Here is a 12560-nt window from a genome sequence, read left to right on the forward strand (position 1 = left end):
CCAGTAATCATGCCAGGTTCCATGTATTCAGCTAATGCTAGGTCCTCATTTACATTTACATTACACTTGCTGATATCATGTAGGGGCGTAAATTTTTGTTCTCCCTTACATAGTATATCTGCCTGATAGCTGAAGCCAATTGGTAAGCAATTAGCTGCTGAGTCACTTTCTCAATCTGAGGGAAACAATGAAGTTGTCACCACTTTGCAGCATCATGGTTGAATTATTTTATTTCTTTAATACACACAGCTTCAGCAGTGAGCCTCTTTTGACATATATTCACACACACACATACACACACACACCTTGTTTCCATCTTCAGCAGATCATGACACAACATTTACTTCTCAGATCAGTGGTCTTCAAAAATAAGGGCACTACTGATTGGATAGAAATAAAACATCAGGGAAAAGAGTTTGTTGGATTGTCTCGGGCATTGTCTCGGCTGATTGTCCCAAAGGTGGGACGTGAAGATCTCCGTTTTCCATTTAATCCTCTGTGAGAAAGAAAAGAAAACTGTCAATATTGTCACCAACTAAAGCAGACGAAGTGAGATAAGAAGTTAGGAAAACACTTACCTGGGAATAAAGTTGCGGTCAAGCAAAGGGGTTTCCAAAGGGATCCCCGAAAGCAGCCGTTGAACCAGATGTCTGACCAACAGTGGCCATCTGTTGTAAGATAAAGTAAAACATGACACATGAAAACATAATTACTACAAGCTGCTTGTTATTGTGTAAATATGACTCTAGGTGAATATCTCCGTACCAAAGTTACAGGCGGCCCCCCGAACAGACTCGGGTTTGGAGACCCAAATGCTTCATCGAACATGTCTTGATTGGGGCCTTGTCCCTGGGCTGGTGCTGAGTTATTTGAGATGGAGGCCGAGGAGAAGGCATCGAGGAGGCCAGCATTAAAGCTTGGAGCTAGAGCTGCAGCAGGAGCAGGAGCGGGTTTGGGGACATCTGAGCAAACACAATACAGCAGAGGAAAAAATTAGAGACAAATCTAAGGGTCATTCAAACACCAACTGGTACATCTCCATGCGTTAGTCCACTGGTTTACCATTAATTGCTGACATTTGATGGATATCAAAGTCATCATGATCTGCAACATCCTGAGCCAGGCCCACTTTATTGGAAAAGTATTGATCGAAAGACCCTGGCTCACTGCTGATGGGGGCAGAGTTGGTCCCGAGCTCCCCTTTCCTCGCTGGGATGGCTGGAGGCTTGGCAATCTGGAAGTCCTTGAACATGTCCTTTCCACATTTCTTCTCTTTATCTCCGAGAGGGTCCAAAGCTGTGAAGGCGCTGTTCTCTACCTTTGGAGGGGCCTCTTTTACTGGTGGCCTGGGAGGGGGGCGCGACGGACCTTGCTGCTCGCCCATCGCAGAGAACTGGCCTGCGTGGAAAGGATTGGTCATTGCAGGCTGACCCCAACCTGGAGCTCCGAGTTGGCCAGGTGGTGGAGGCTGGCCCCAGGCTTGGGGCGGGACGCCAAACTGGGATGGCACTGGCTGGCCCCAGGCTGTGGGTGGTATGGGTAGACCGCCGAAGGCAGACGGCTGTGGGAAGTTAGGCAGAGGGCCTGGAGCGGTCATTCCTTGCATTGGGAACATGGAGGGCGCTGTAGTGGGGGCTCCCCACATGCCTGCAGCAGGGATACTTGTGGTAGCTGGATGACTTAGATGAAGATTCCCTGAATGAGGAAAGAACCGAATATGGAAATTAAGAGGGAATGACAAATATAGCCTGGGAAATACATTTGCATAAGTTGCCCTGTTGTGTGTTACCCAGGGCAGCTAAGGAGGAGGGAGCGGAGTTGGCAGGTGCACTGCTGAAAAAGTCACTTGGGGCAGATGAACCCTCAGATGGAGCAGGAGCAGCGAACAGCTCTGCTCCAAACAGGTCACTGGATGCAGACTAGTCCCATAAAAACAACACAAATATGAAGCAGCATGGCAAATATACATGGTTACTCATAAACCACAGTAACAAATACTTTACTATAAATATGTATATGTCAGAAATATATACTATCTACCTGAATACTGATACAAACGCATGCTTTTTCACTCACCAGTGTTTTTTTCACTGTAGCATGAATGTTAGAAAAGGGATTGTGAGCAGAGGAAACAGAGAGAAGTTGATTCAAAGTTAAAGTGGCATTCACCAAAGCCAGTTAGAGAAGCACGAGACCACCTGAGCATGCATGAAGACAGAACGGATCCAAACAACGAGGCCCCTAACCGCAGGTCGAAATTACAGGCTTTGGCCAATGCATTCTCCAGCATAACAAGCCCTGTCTGACATCAGTGCATCACCCAAATGCTCAGTGAGAGTTGTTAGCAACTATTATTATTGTTCTCTTGAAAAAAATAAAATACGTACAGACAGTCCATTTTCAGGCATCGCACATGCAGCTATACTTCATCTATGAAATTTCACCTTTCCACTCCGTCGACCTCGTCCGGCCTTAGAGCTCTGCGGAGGGGGGCTTATGACAACTGAGTCCTTGCTATGAGTCACAGGGGGTTGCGGGTGAGGAGTTACGCCATTAGTGACGGGCAAAGTGTTCGAAGATGAGTCAAAAAAAGGGTTTTTGGTCGAGAGGACTCCAGAGTCATTTCCGTCCATCATGGTAGTGGTGCTGCCTTGAGATATTTTGCCCCCTAGTGGCCACTGTCCATTACTGAGAGCAAGGATCATATTCTTGCTGGTTAACCCATTCATCTGCTGACTAAGGTGTTCAGAGTTTCCATTCGAAGGACCGTTAATAATTGTCTGACTAGTGCCGCCAGCGGTGCCGTTTAGGGGGCTGCTGGAGAGGAATACCTGGGGATTATCAGGTGATTTAGAGAGGGGGTCGTCTTTGAAAGGGTCACTGACTGGAGTTGGGAAATAACCAAAGGTGGAGGAAAAGGGATTCTCTGTGTGGGAATACAGCCCATGGTCAGGATCATAGGACGTTACAAAGGAGCTCCCCTTTATGCAATTCTGATTGCTGTCAACTTCAGCGGAAAAGTCCAGCAAGAGAATATCATTTGAGTCCTGGTTAATATGTGAGGGACAGTGGGAGAGAAAAAAAAGGATTTATAAATCATGTCTGCAAAAAGGAGGTAAACATATGTGTTATCACAATGAAAAGCGAATCACATGGTGTGAGAGGATGTTAAGATTTAAACCTGCTACCTGAATATTTCTTATAAGTCTTAAATTGAAATTGATGGAATGAAATTTACTTTCTTCCAGTTTGGAAAATTAAGTGAACGAATACTGTCAAAAAGAGCAAGGTAGTCAGCACTAGCAACTTGACCTTAAAGGGATAGTTCACCCAAAAATGAAAATCACCACTTTGCCAATAGAGGGGTGGAGTGTTTGAGTCCACAAAACAGCATGGAAGCCAAATCCAATCCAAATGAAGTAAATAGTATACTTAAAGGATGGGTGTAATTTGAACAACTCTGAAAAAAGAAAACTGGGCCACGTATGCTATTTAACAACTGAACTATCCCTTTAAAACTCAAGAAGGAGTGCTGTCACAACAGTGCTGCAAAAGCAATACCAGTACTGACCTGAGGGGGTCCCCAAATTCAACAAAAATATTCAGTTTTAAGTTGCTTTCAGACAAACCCTGAACACCGGAGAAAGTCCGGACCCCTTTTTCGCAGACCTTCTACAGAGATCATGTCTGAAAACATCTTTCAATTCAACTTGTAGCAGCTTTAAAGGTTTGATGAACAAAAATGAGATTGGTAAACATGAAGAATAAACTCAATTCTTAAGAGAGTTGTTTGCCCTAATCCTAAAATTGCCAATTTATACATAAGAATGATATTGATTACAAAACTTACATCTTTTAAGAATTGAGTTTACTCACACAGACACAAACAAAAGAATGATCTGCTGAGATTATTTGGTGGCGCACATAGCAAAACAGATTTCTACCATTGCACCTACTGTATCAATATTATCACATATTTTCTGCTGGCTAAAGAGAAAACACTGGATAAAAAGCCTATTGTAATGATTCAGATGTGTTAAAAGAACACAGTAAGTATAAGACTGTTAATACACAGCCACACAACACTGGCTAAGTATAATTCCACTACACGATGGATATAGGGGACATTTGACACTGTGGCACCACACTTACATTTGGAGCCTGGATGTCTGGGGGGGTTGACATGTCTCCAAAAAGGTCAAGCTGCTCCACTGGCTGGATGTCAAAAAGAAACAGAAACATACTGTATTTATCCAGCTACTAAAACCACAATTACAGTGATACGTTACTCCATGCTGGGCTTTAAAACAGTGCAGGAACTCTTACTTGGGTAGTTTTTACTTGTCTTTCCATATTTAACAAGGCATCGTTTCCATTCTGAAACAAAACAGAAATGAAATTAAGGTTGAATTAAGGGAGCGAACTATTTGAAGAAAATCCAGTTCTTCCAAGCGCTTACCTCAACCACCCCAGTGCCATTTTCACCCTGTAAACACAAGTAGACTGTTAATGATTGTACTTATTTTCGTAATTTCCTGAGCCGTGTGTCATTCATGTCGTCTCATGGGAAGATGTGATTCCCTGAGAGAGCACAGAGAGGCAGTGTTGAGGTATATACAGTGTTTCCTGTCAGTCCTCCCACATGAACACATAAAAGCTTTTCAGAAAGAAAATGCTCTCACTGTCCAACTCTTGAAAAAAGAAAAAAAGCAACTTTTTCCAGTGTGAAGTGAAAAGCTCCTGAGCCTCTCACCTTCTGTGAGGCCTCTGCCTCCTTCTTCCTGACGTTGAAGATGACCTGGAAGAGATCTTTCAGATCAATCACCAGCGGCTCTGCCTGTTGGGGTTGAAAATAACAGACAGCACTGAGTCAAACGCCTTTAACAGAGTGGGAATACATGATATTGTGTTGTGGTCTTTATCATGTTGAATCCTTCTCAAAACATTATCGATCACTTTTTGTTGTTGTTTTGCTGGGCTTTTATTATTTTCATATATTACTTGTCGGTTATGTTAGGGAAATTTCGTTTTGCGAATTCATTTATGTGTTCGTGCCTAAGTGTGTGCACGGGCGTAAGTGCTGTTTCCCCCCTTTTGTTTCCTTTTCCTTATCCCTTTCCCCTTTTAAATTTCCTACCATTTTTCCTTCTTCCTTTCCCGATCTTTTTTTATGATATTCACAAGAGTCCTGTCAGAGCGGTGTTGCGGTGTCCCAGGTCAGCAGAGTTTATCGGCTGTGTTTTTGTCACTGAGTGTTACCTGTTGTCCAGTCTTGATGGCGAAGAACTGATGCTGTCCCTCGGCACCACACACATATCCAAACGCCCTGTTGTCCGTCACATCTCTGGCGATGAAGGAGATCTTGTTCACCACGTGCTCTTGTTCAATCACCTGTGTGAGGAGGTTTTAGTATAAATCAACACTGAAAACAAAATCTCAGGATCTCCAGTGTTTGATCTAAGAGACGTGGAGGGAAACGATCAGACTCACCCCAGACTTCTCATCAATGATCTTTATTCCCGACATGGAAATGTTGACCCAGATCCTCTGTTTGTGTTTACCCTGGGTCCGGGCAGCTACAGCCATGCCCTGGAATAAAAAGGGTTTTTAAAAGACATATAAGCAAACCAAGCATGAGAAGATTTGAAGTGCTGCAAGTTCCTGCACGTTGTCGCCCTCTGCAGGAAGCACACATCATCAGCAAACATGGTTCCAAATGTGGAAAGCAGGCTTGGAATTGAATCAGCAACATTTTTCAAATGCAGGTAACAGTAGGATATGTGGATGTTTTTCTAATTGACTATGATACCCTCCAAACAGATGTCACGATTAACTGAAAACATCACAGACACCACCTTTATATATCCATTCTTCATACTTTTAGGAATCTTAAAGCTAGTAAAGCAATGTCTCAGGCAGCACCTTAAGTTTCATCATGGAGTCCTGGCACATCTTGTCTCCCCGGGCCTCTGGGACGTCATCAATGCCTATCAGTTTGGCCTTGTACCTCACGCCATCCCCTTGAAACCTGCCCAGCAGGTACTCATCTGTCTTCTCTGGAGCTGTTAAAAAGAAAAAAATCAAGACAAGTGGGATTTGTGCCGGATCTTAGTTTAAAATAGAAGAGGGTATGATCATGAGCGTGTTGTCTTTCACCATTCACCTTTCTTCTTCTCTCTCTTGAACGGGACCTTGGATGTGGCCGTAGCAGGGGAGGCCGGCGGAGTGCTGGAGGTCGAGCCTGCGTATGGGGAGGTGGCGCCGGCATCGGCAGGGACGGGCACGCTGTTCGCCACCTCGGCTGACATGGCAGGGAGTGAGCCTCACTGGACGAGTGGACGGTCAGGCAAGGTAGAGCAGACAGAGGCGTTCTCAGGGGCAGTGAGGTTAAAGGGAGCAGATGACTCTCAACACCCACACATGCTTCTCTTTTTATTTGTCTGGTGGAGAAAAAAGTGAAGTGTGGACAATATGGGAAGTAAGGAAGAAAAGGGAGAATACGTGTGGTTAATACGCAATACTTCCTGGTGCTGGACTGTAAATAACTAGAATTAAAATACTTTGTTTGTGATGTGCAGCTAATTTTCTCAGAATCATATTCCTTTAATAATCCACAGTAAACATTTACAACCTCAGAAACATCCTTCAGAGGGAGAAGCATAACAGAACACATGACCAATAAAACATCATGGCCTCATGCGGACACAAGCACAGAAAACTCACACTTTAACCCAGCTTTATACAAGCTGGGCAAGTTGTTCAGCCTCGTAAAGGAGTAAACTTCCCGAAATACGGTGACCTCCTCGTGAATGTACATGAATCACATCACTGAACTCTTTATTTATCTTACATGGAACAAGTCAGTATCACTGCAGACGCGAGGGATGAACAAAGGAAAACACATTTTGCAAATCATACGGCCACATCATGTGATGCATTACCCCGTAAAAATCCAGTGAGCTGTGCAAAGCTGCGGCTCGAACAAGCGACATGCTAATCATATGTATCTGCACATTCACAATAATATCATCAATTTAAGTGACGGCCACAAAAGAATGTGCAGGAAAGTCTAGACACTGTCACAGATTCACCTACTTCTTCCCAGCTACGATAAAACTCAACAATATTGATATTTCACTATCGCCATTTGCTCACTTCATAAATTAAACCATCACAAGTAAATGCTGACAATCACACAAATTCAGACCGGGAAAAATAAGCCACAAACGAGTCCTGCTCTGCACAACCAGTGCACTATAAAAGGGACGTACATACCTTTAGCACCACATGCACCGGCTGCCCTGGCTCAACTACTGGTGGAATGAGGTTGTGAGTAGTATGGGACGAGACCAAAGGTTGTCAGTGGGCAAAGGTTGAGCAATTACCTGAGGTTAATCTTACGCTAGCGAAGCAAGAGGTCCCGTGATGCCCAGCTAACTATAAACAGAAATTGTAGCCTCAGGAATGATCATTTACTCATAATGTTGTCATTATCAAGACACCTAAGACATCTCATTGTACTGGACACAATGGCGATTTGGAATCATGAGAAAGTGCAAAGGCACCTGTGTGACAATTCTGGATTGTTTTCCTCTAAAAGACTGAACAACTGTCAAAAAAACACTGCGGCTGCTCATGATGGATGAATCCAGCAGGCCACTCATTTGAGTTATAAAGGAAATGAGAGCTGAACAGGATGAGATAACACGTGTGAACGTCCAGGTCAACCAGTGCTTCCCAGTTAGGTTGCATGCTAGGATTATACAACTATGCAGGAACTGTAAATTCCAAACCAAGGCTGAGGAGATAGTGTGTCTGGAAATGTTTTTTTAATCGAGAAGTCACCTTTTTTTTTTTTAAATCGCTGTTTTTTAAGAGGATTGCATCACATGTCATTTGTCCAAAGCGACTTACATTTTTAGTACACTCAACATTTATGAGGGGCCACTATGGGGTTCGCTATCTTGCCAAGGACACTTCGGCATGCAGATGGGGAAGAGTGGGGATTGAACCGGCAACCTACGTGTTGGAGACACCCACTCTACCCCCTTGGCCACACCGCCCCCATCACAAGAGCTACTGTACAGCTGAGTTGTAAAACAATAAAAGCTTCATTCTATCTTTCAGTGCCAGTTTTGAAGTGAAGGAGAGAAGCAGTGTAAACTCGGGGCAAGATCCCCATGGTGACATTTAAATCCCTGCCAGGCTCTGGTGCTGTTTTTTTTTTTTTTTGCTGTGCAAGCAAGCATGAAAAAACAAGACCGTAAACACTTGTTGATGCTCCATTTACACGATCAGGACACATGACTGCACTGGTCCAGTCAGGGCAGTGGTGTTAGAGTCCCACTCACTGGGGGGAAAAGGCTAATAAAAATCTGCAAAGTGTCAGCACTTCATTGCAGATTTTAGTTAAAGGGTTACTTTTTTTAACAAGAGGCCTTTCCAGCTCCCGCATTAAGGTTTGTTTGTTTTACAGCAATCCAGCCAGTGTCAGAAAAAAGAAGGAAAACCTTAGGCTACAGGAACAAGTGTGAATTCTTCTTTGTCAGCAGAACGGCTGCAGAGCAAGAGGCAGAAATGTCACAATCCAGGGCCGTCAGGAAACGTAAACTAGTGCACATCTGGAGGAAATCAGGGAATGACTCAGTCTGCGAGTGAATGAGATGGTGAAATACCACAGGCCCACTGTGGACAGGGAGCAATCCAGCTCTTTCACACTGAACACAATTGGAATATCAGATCAGATGCACATTCAAACTCACAAGTGTAGAATAGATTTAAAGGTGGAAGCAGTGATTATAAAAATGGGAAAGTGTTTGTTATTTCTGCAGCGGAGGCAGGAACAGACCCAGGATCTGAGTCACAGATGAGACAGAAACAGCGAATAAAGTTGGAATGATGCGCCGCGATGAGGTCGGTTCGAAGGTCTTAAACTCAACTTTCTCAAACTTACGTGCGAGTCACACCGCGGATCTCGCACGCGCACCACGAACGAATCCTAGGTTTTACGCACGGATGGTAAAACACAACACAAACACGGTACCTGTGTGAATGCGCGCAGAGGAGGGATGGTGGGCTCCTGCTGTCCGTCTTGTGGGACTCGCTGCTTGTGGCTTGATTTTTTTCGCGTGTGGTTCCCGTGATGCCTCCGCGGCCCCCGGTGCGAAGTGAGCAGCAAAAAAAAAAAAAAAAGGAATCAAAGCCAGCTTCGGGAAAAACGAAGCAGGAGTCAGATGTTTTCCGCTCAATGCAGCGGACAGAAAGCAGAGACCGCTGCTGAGAGCTGCCCGGGTTAACCCCCTCCCTCCCTGACGCACACAGACCAACTCACAGTCCGCACATTTCCACTGGGAGAGGGGCGGTCTCTTCACGTGGAAGAAAACATCACCAGTCCTGCTCAATTTAAGTGGGTCATGAACATTTCCCCCAAAAAACATACAGCACACTCTTTGACAATAGTGGTCTGTTCTCTATACTCTACATCACACACACACACACACACACCACAGAATAATTTTTTCTTTGGGGGCCAGGAGTCGTTTCTTTGGTTTGGATGACTCCATTGGGTGATGTAAGATTTGCAGTTGTTGACTTGTCACCGGAGATGTGGGCCACTTCAGGTAAAGAAGTGGGGTCCCTGTGCAAAATGAATGTTAGCCCAACAGGGATGGTTCACCCAAAAATGAAAATTCACTGATTATCTACCCACTACTGGGCCGATGGAGGGTGGGGTGAAGTGTGTGAGTCCCAAAACCACTTTTGGGAGTTTGAGGTGTGAACAGAGTTGCAGCAAAATCCAATACAGCTGAAGAAAATGGGGACCACTTCTTAAAACGTAAAAAAAACAACAGAAACAAACTGTTGGTCATGTGGTTTCATCCAATTTGTCCGGAAGCCCACACCATGTTTTCAGCCTATAACTCCAAAAGTGGTACGGATGATACCGTTTGGAGTCCAAATTGAATCACCGGACTTACGTGGCCCACTTGTTAAATAGCAAATGTGGCCCAGTATTCTTTTTTTGCAGAGATGTTAAATTAACTATATCCTGTAACTATGTGCTGTATCTGTGAAAAGCAAACTCAGAGAAATGTCACTTAATGAAGTATTCTAAATATATTAATAAGGCCGGGGACGGAAAATGTGTTGCTCTGCTTCGTCAGAGATGTTATGGACATTATCACTAATGTTGGCCAGTTCTTTACTTGCTTCCATGTAGTTCACGGACATATTTGTGCCTCTTCTCTGTGCATGAGTCTCCCTCTTCTTTACGCCGTGTAACATATGTTGTGTTTGATATACACAGAAGTGTTATTTTCCATCCAGGTAAAAATCTGTCTTGATATCTGAAAGCCAGCGCTCCATGATGTATGTAATGTGTGTATTTTTAGGTAGTAAACGTGAAAAGCTTGCAGAAAAATAAATACTCAATTAAATAACAGATAGCTGATAAATATACTTGAGTACTCTAACAAAGTATTTGCCCTTCGTTACTTCCCACCAAATAGGTGGGCCATGTGGTATATGGTGAATGGCCTAAATAGCACAAAACAAATCTGGGCCACCTTTGGCACATTTGTGGTTAACATGCGGTATTGCCATGGCCTTCTTGTGGCCCAGGTCTGGCGAACAGGAGCAGACTGCCCAAGTCACATCACTCCATGTGGTATGTGGACTGGGTGACAGTGTGGCAGTGTGATCAATTTGAGTTTGGGTGTTTTCCTTTTCCTGTAGAATTTGCTTGTTATGAAGTTTGGTAATCCAACATATTAGTGGTGCGCTGTGTCTGAATAGAATAGTTGATTTTTGGCAATACAGAGATTAGTTAGAAAACAGTAAGCCAGCCAGATATTTCCCTCATATTGGTGGGGGCCTAAATCAGCGTGGTTATTAATCATTCATTTGAAATATGTCAATGTTGTGATTCCATTTTGTCACTGCTGCTCTCAATTGGCCAAAAATGTATTTACTGAAACTTTAATTTTCAATTAATCAAGTCCCTTCTCACAGGCCAAATGGGAGTATACGGTGAAATTTGTCAGCTTTGATTGTTATTGTTTGCTGAAACAAAATATCTTTCAGTATAACTTTTATTTAAAGTGAAATATGAGACTTCATTTGAAACATGTGGTTGTCGTCTGCGAAAGCAGCAGAAGGTGGAAAATGGGCTTGACTGAGATGAGGCAAAGATCTTTTGTTGCTCAATGAGTGTAGCCATATTTTCTACTCTCAGTAATAAATGTAAATCTATGACTATATCCTTCCTCCTCCACAACACCAGGTGACATTCAATTATAAAACTAAAACAAGGGTAAAAAGCTAAACATAGATTTCAACAAGTATCTAAAAATGAAATGCAGGAGTGAGGGGATATAAGGACCTAAGCGAGGGAGGAAAGCTCCACTTTTGCTGACACATCTCTTTTTGAAAGAGCAGGCTCTACATTTCCTCTGCCGTGAACTCGTCCTGCCAGAGTCAACTGACGTCTGAAAATGGGTCATCAACTTCCTCAATATAAACGTCCATTTTACCATTCACCACGCCGTGAAATGAATGGGCCATGTAATGACAGTTTTTATATTTGCTGTTCTAAACACCAGGTGCCGTTTAATAATGACTTTCCCAGGAGGAAAAAATCCTCAGGTCACACAGGAAGTGTTTTGTGTCGCGTTTGCTGAAGCACCAATGGATGTTTATTCAGGATAATGATGAGATGAAGTGTGTGGTTTGTGTCAGCAGGGGTTGGCACGCTCTGTGGACAGCAAATACAAAAGAACACACACAAGACCCTTATGTAAAAGCTAGAGTAAACATAAACACTGAGATGTGCAGCGACATGAGTAGTGATGTCAATGTGGCCTCTTCCTGTGATCTGGTTTCACTTCTCTAAATGTGCATGTATCACAATTAATCACAGGGGACTTTAAAATCACTGATGCTAACATAATCCCATGATGCCAGGTGATGCACGGGTGTGTTTCGTTCAATTAATGAAATGTGTGTATATTATTACTGACATCATGAGGAGCCACAGAATCCTTCATAAGACCAAAAGATATAAGGCCTTAACTTCTTCTTTACATATACTCAGATTTATGATTTTATTTATTGTACATATGTTTATTTATTTGTATCTCTAATAATAAAAACAACAATAATAATACAGTAATATTATATTTATTTATAGAGCACTTCTCAAAAGAAAGTGACACAGCATCTCAAATAAAAACACACAAGTAAAAATACAAGCAAATATTTTTAAAAGAAGAAAAAAACACATTAAGCGTGAGACAGAAATTTAGGCACGACCGACAAACACATGATTAAACCATAATTAGGTAAAATCACGGGAGGCGGTAGGATAAATGCATGTTTTGAGCTTGGACTTTAAAGACAGCTACTTGACAACAGCCAGATGTGACAATCACATCTTCAACCCAGATCCTCGTCATAGTTACATAGTTCTGGCACCTCGCAGACGGCAGCCTGATGATTTTCTTTGGGCAAACAAAAACCCTTAACGTGTGATGTTAAAGAGATGAGCAGTGTGTTGCGAGATG

General features: G+C 43.2%; 1 protein-coding gene across 3 annotated transcripts; it reads right to left on the reverse strand.

Annotated features, from left to right (window-relative positions):
• Positions 1-212: 212 nt before the first annotated feature.
• Positions 213-9304, reverse strand: dab2 (DAB adaptor protein 2). 3 transcript variants are annotated; one of them, XM_062412422.1, is made up of 15 exons: positions 9044-9304; positions 6164-6440; positions 5923-6062; positions 5491-5589; positions 5260-5391; positions 4754-4837; positions 4460-4486; positions 4327-4377; positions 4153-4215; positions 2445-3047; positions 1790-1919; positions 1063-1695; positions 766-962; positions 579-668; positions 213-496 (listed from the first exon to the last, which is right to left on the reverse strand). In XM_062412422.1, exons 2-14 carry the CDS (start codon positions 6306-6308, stop codon positions 597-599), a joined length of 2376 nt encoding a protein of 791 aa, XP_062268406.1. In that variant the 5' UTR covers positions 6309-6440; positions 9044-9304; the 3' UTR covers positions 213-496; positions 579-596. The 3 variants fall into 3 exon arrangements, with proteins under 3 accessions (XP_062268406.1, XP_062268407.1, XP_062268408.1); XM_062412423.1 differs by lacking the exon at positions 9044-9304 and adding an exon at positions 7276-7429; XM_062412424.1 differs by lacking the exon at positions 2445-3047 and having other exon boundaries at positions 9044-9298.
• Between the last annotated feature and the right edge of the window lie 3256 nt (positions 9305-12560).

The sequence above is a fragment of the Platichthys flesus genome, chromosome 19 (assembly GCF_949316205.1).
Source record: "Platichthys flesus chromosome 19, fPlaFle2.1, whole genome shotgun sequence".
Classification (NCBI taxonomy): Eukaryota; Metazoa; Chordata; class Actinopteri; order Pleuronectiformes; family Pleuronectidae; genus Platichthys; species Platichthys flesus.

Bases quoted from the DNA above. Each gene is read 5' to 3' on its own strand.
- dab2 (XM_062412422.1), bottom strand. From the start codon at position 6,308: ATGTCAGCCGAGGTGGCGAACAGCGTGCCCGTCCCTGCCGATGCCGGC. The intron at 6,063-6,163 runs GTGAATGGTGAA...TCTTTTTAACAG, and splicing joins CAAGAGAGAGAAGAAGAAAG to CTCCAGAGAAGACAGATGAG. The intron at 4,378-4,459 runs GTAAGCGCTTGG...GTTTTGTTTCAG, and splicing joins ATGGCACTGGGGTGGTTGAG to AATGGAAACGATGCCTTGTT.